Raw genomic sequence first — 3,640 nt, forward strand, 5'->3', positions numbered from 1 at the left:
TTATTATACATAAGAGGTAGTTATATTTTTGTAGGTGTGGTTTTTCAATATGTCGTTGGTGCATTTTAGATGGTCATAAATTCAAGTAATTGCTTAGAACTCGAACTGCTGTGTTAGAGATTAATTTGTTTGATTTAAAATTTATTTTTTTTTTTGTAAATTTAACTATTCCATTGTTAGAAAATGAGTGATTCTTCTGCAATCAAAACTGATCTTTTTCGTTAAAATCTTTTGTTAAAAACTCATATTTTCGTGTTAACAATTCAACCACTTTGTAGATTATTCATACGTTTGCCCTTAAAACTCAACTATTTTGTTTAAAATTAATGTAGTTCAGCTGCTCGGGTATAAAATGATTCACTTTATAATAAATTCATTCTTTGTTTTGAACAATGTCTTTCAGAAACTTTCCTCAAATATTGCATATGTAAAACCATGACGCATCAATTTCAAAAGCCACCAGTTGGTTTTTTCGTGTCGCAATTGACAATCTCCATGAAAAAGTGGTGGGGAACTTGACACAAATAGAGTAAGATCACTTAAGGAATGTTTAGTTATTGGGGAATACAACTTAAAAACACTTCATTGAAAAGCCTTCAAACTTTAACAAAAATGCGAGTTTTGATTCTATTATTTTTCTGCTACTTAATGTATAGAAGTGAATGTAGAAAGCATAAACATAACCTAACATGGGAGACAGCCAAGAGTGAGTACAAGAAAGTTTAATTTAATTCATAAAATTTGATCCATTCAATTATGAACCTGTAAATTAATACTTTAAAATGCAAAAAATTTCTTGAAACGATTAAATAATTTTTATTCTACATTTATCTCCTAAATTTGTTTATTGATTGTAATTCCATGCTGCTTCACGAACATTAAAAGATTAAAATTAAAAGAATCACAGATGCATGTTTTTGAATAATTTATTTTTCAAATTTGACTTTAAATTTAATTTTAAATCGCAGTGGCAGTAATTATAATTTTTTTTTAAACAGTGACTTGCATGTACAAGTTTTATAATATAATGCTTTAAAAGTTCCAAACGTTAGAGCATTTTCAAGATTTTTGATACCTCTTTCTTAAAACCATAAAATTGTCAGAACGACTATTTATAGTATTCAAAAATTCAAAGAATTTCTAATTGTCACTTTGTTGAATAAAATAAAAACTTTTAGACTTGCGGCACTTGCAATAATAATAAAAACAAACAAAAATTGAATTTAACTAACGTACAATATAAGAAAGTCAGGAGAAGAAAGCGTTTCTTCTTGGAGGCCCTGGAAGATTATCACACAAAATCGTTTAATTTATTTTAAAAATTGAAAATGCAAATTGTGAATCAGCAAAAATGATGTTTTCAGCAAAAAATGCATATACAAAAAATGCTATTCCAAAAAAGGTGATAACTCTTCTAAATTTGTCGTGAATTATATTTTTATAAGACGCCCAGGTTTTGTTTCAATCGTACAAAATAACATTCAAAGTAACAAAAAAAAAAGAATCTTTAAAAAAGGGCACCAGGTACAAAGACAGATTACTTAAAAACAGTTTTTCATCTAAAAAGTATGAACCTACAAATTAGTGATTAACAATTTTTAGATAAATCGTCTACATTTTCTTTTAATCACAAATTACAAGATTAAAAATAAAAAGATTAAACTTTCAAAAAACCGACACCAGTGACAAAACAAAATGAAAGGACATGAGATATTCAATCAAAAAAGATCTGCAAATATGTTAGCAGTTCTTGTTCTAAAAATACATCAAAAATCAAAAGATTAACATTTTGGGAAAAGGACACAAGCTTTCATAACATTTTATTTAACACGATTTTTCGCATAAATTATATATACAAATTTTCTTAAAATCACTTCTCTCTAGGATACTTATTTTTAGCTTAGATCTTGAATAATAACGTTAAAAATTAACAAATTAAAATTATGGATAAACAGCACAACATGCGGTGAAATTATAAAAACGAAATAATGAAAATACATATGTTTCAATACCAATGCATATTATGAATTGTAATAATATACACTTATTTAATTTGTAGATTTAAAAAAAAAAAAAAAAATTTCTATTTTCGATAATATCGAGTGCAAAACATAAAATAAGTTATGAAAATGAATTCGCTAAAGTCGATAGAGCTTTAACATAAGAGGATTCACAATCACGAAATTACAGATGTGGACCTTAACAGTTTAAATGTTGAAAAACGATCTTTCCTAAACTTTGCTCATAAATCGAGAAACACCAAACAATTATTACTTTTCTCTGTATATTTCCCATAAAAAAGCTTCAGTTTATTATTTTAAATCTAATAATTTTACTAAATGGTCATTTGAAAATTGCTGATAAATATAAATAATTTTATTTACAGAGAGATGCATCTATAGAAAAACCTGGTATGATCGACATTGGAATACTAATTTAACTCCATTGGACTATAAATGTCGTTGGCAAAAGGATTATTTCTACAAAACGAGAAATGAAGCCGTCGATTCTCGTAAATATATACTTTTGTGCTTTATCTATCAATTTTATTAAAGTTTGAACAAAATTATAATTTTTTGTTTAAAAAAAAAAAATATTGACTTTCTTTGTATTTCAAGAACTATCATTTAAAAAGTAATACAGAAAACTATAATCTGGCATTCATAAAGTATAACGTAGGTACCGTCATCTAATTTAAAATTTTCTTCCACAGGCCAATGTATAAGAGATAATCAAAATAAAACACCGAAACACTTTGACTGTGTATTAAAGGAATCAGATGTAGAAAAACCTAAGCTGCCAGAAAAACCAAAACAGCCAGAAAAACCTAAAGAGGCAGACAAACCAAAAGAGGCAGACAAACCAAAAGAGACAGACAAACCAAAAGAGACAGACAAACCAAAATGATCTTTTGATCAAGACCAGCAGAGTTCAAGAGGCATTGGCAGAAAATAAAGAAGATGAAACAAATGTATTTCATTTCGGAAACCTTCACATTATATGGCATGGATATTCGGTTTTGTTTTAACGTCTGTAAATTCTGTTTTTGTAAACTCAGAATTCATTCATGTCAAATTTAAGACATTCACAATAAATTAATTAATAATACTATCCGCAAGGTATTGAGTCACACCTTTTAGTACCTGTACATTTTCTAGAAGAAATATAATTTTATTTGATAGTTAACTTTATGGAAAAGATTTTCAGAACTCCATATATATGATAAATGATATTTTACAGCTTCAGTTAAAAAAACTGTGTATAAAATTATGTCATAAATATCAGCTTTTTAATCTGACTAGGTCATTGATTAATCAATCCTGAGAACCAAAAATCATGTATTTTCTTTAATTATTTATAATTATATCTTCATTTACACTTTCTCTTCCCACATCAGGAAAAATATTTTAAGATTGTGCAATTATATACTAGCTATAAGTTGCGAATAATTCATACAGGTAAACTTAAAAACTTAAAAACAAATTTAGAAAAATTACAACAATTTGTGAAGAAAAAAGTAAAACCTTAAATTAAATTGTATTCTTTTTGTGAACGGACGTCCCTGCACACTTTTTTGTGGGTTAATTCAAAAACGTTTCAATTTTTCTAAATTTGATTAATTTGAATGGCCCTTAGGAAT

The 3,640-nt window shown here is 26.8% G+C and overlaps 1 protein-coding gene across 1 annotated transcript; it reads left to right on the forward strand.

Moving 5' to 3' along the window:
- Positions 1-580: 580 nt before the first annotated feature.
- On the forward strand, positions 581-3,068 carry LOC117170125 (neurofilament medium polypeptide-like). Its single transcript, XM_033356664.1, has 3 exons — positions 581-706; positions 2,387-2,512; positions 2,714-3,068. Exons 1-3 carry the CDS (start codon positions 613-615, stop codon positions 2,905-2,907), a joined length of 414 nt encoding a protein of 137 aa, XP_033212555.1. The 5' UTR covers positions 581-612; the 3' UTR covers positions 2,908-3,068.
- Positions 3,069-3,640: the final 572 nt, after the last annotated feature.

Source organism: Belonocnema kinseyi, chromosome 3, assembly GCF_010883055.1.
Source record: "Belonocnema kinseyi isolate 2016_QV_RU_SX_M_011 chromosome 3, B_treatae_v1, whole genome shotgun sequence".
Classification (NCBI taxonomy): Eukaryota; Metazoa; Arthropoda; class Insecta; order Hymenoptera; family Cynipidae; genus Belonocnema; species Belonocnema kinseyi.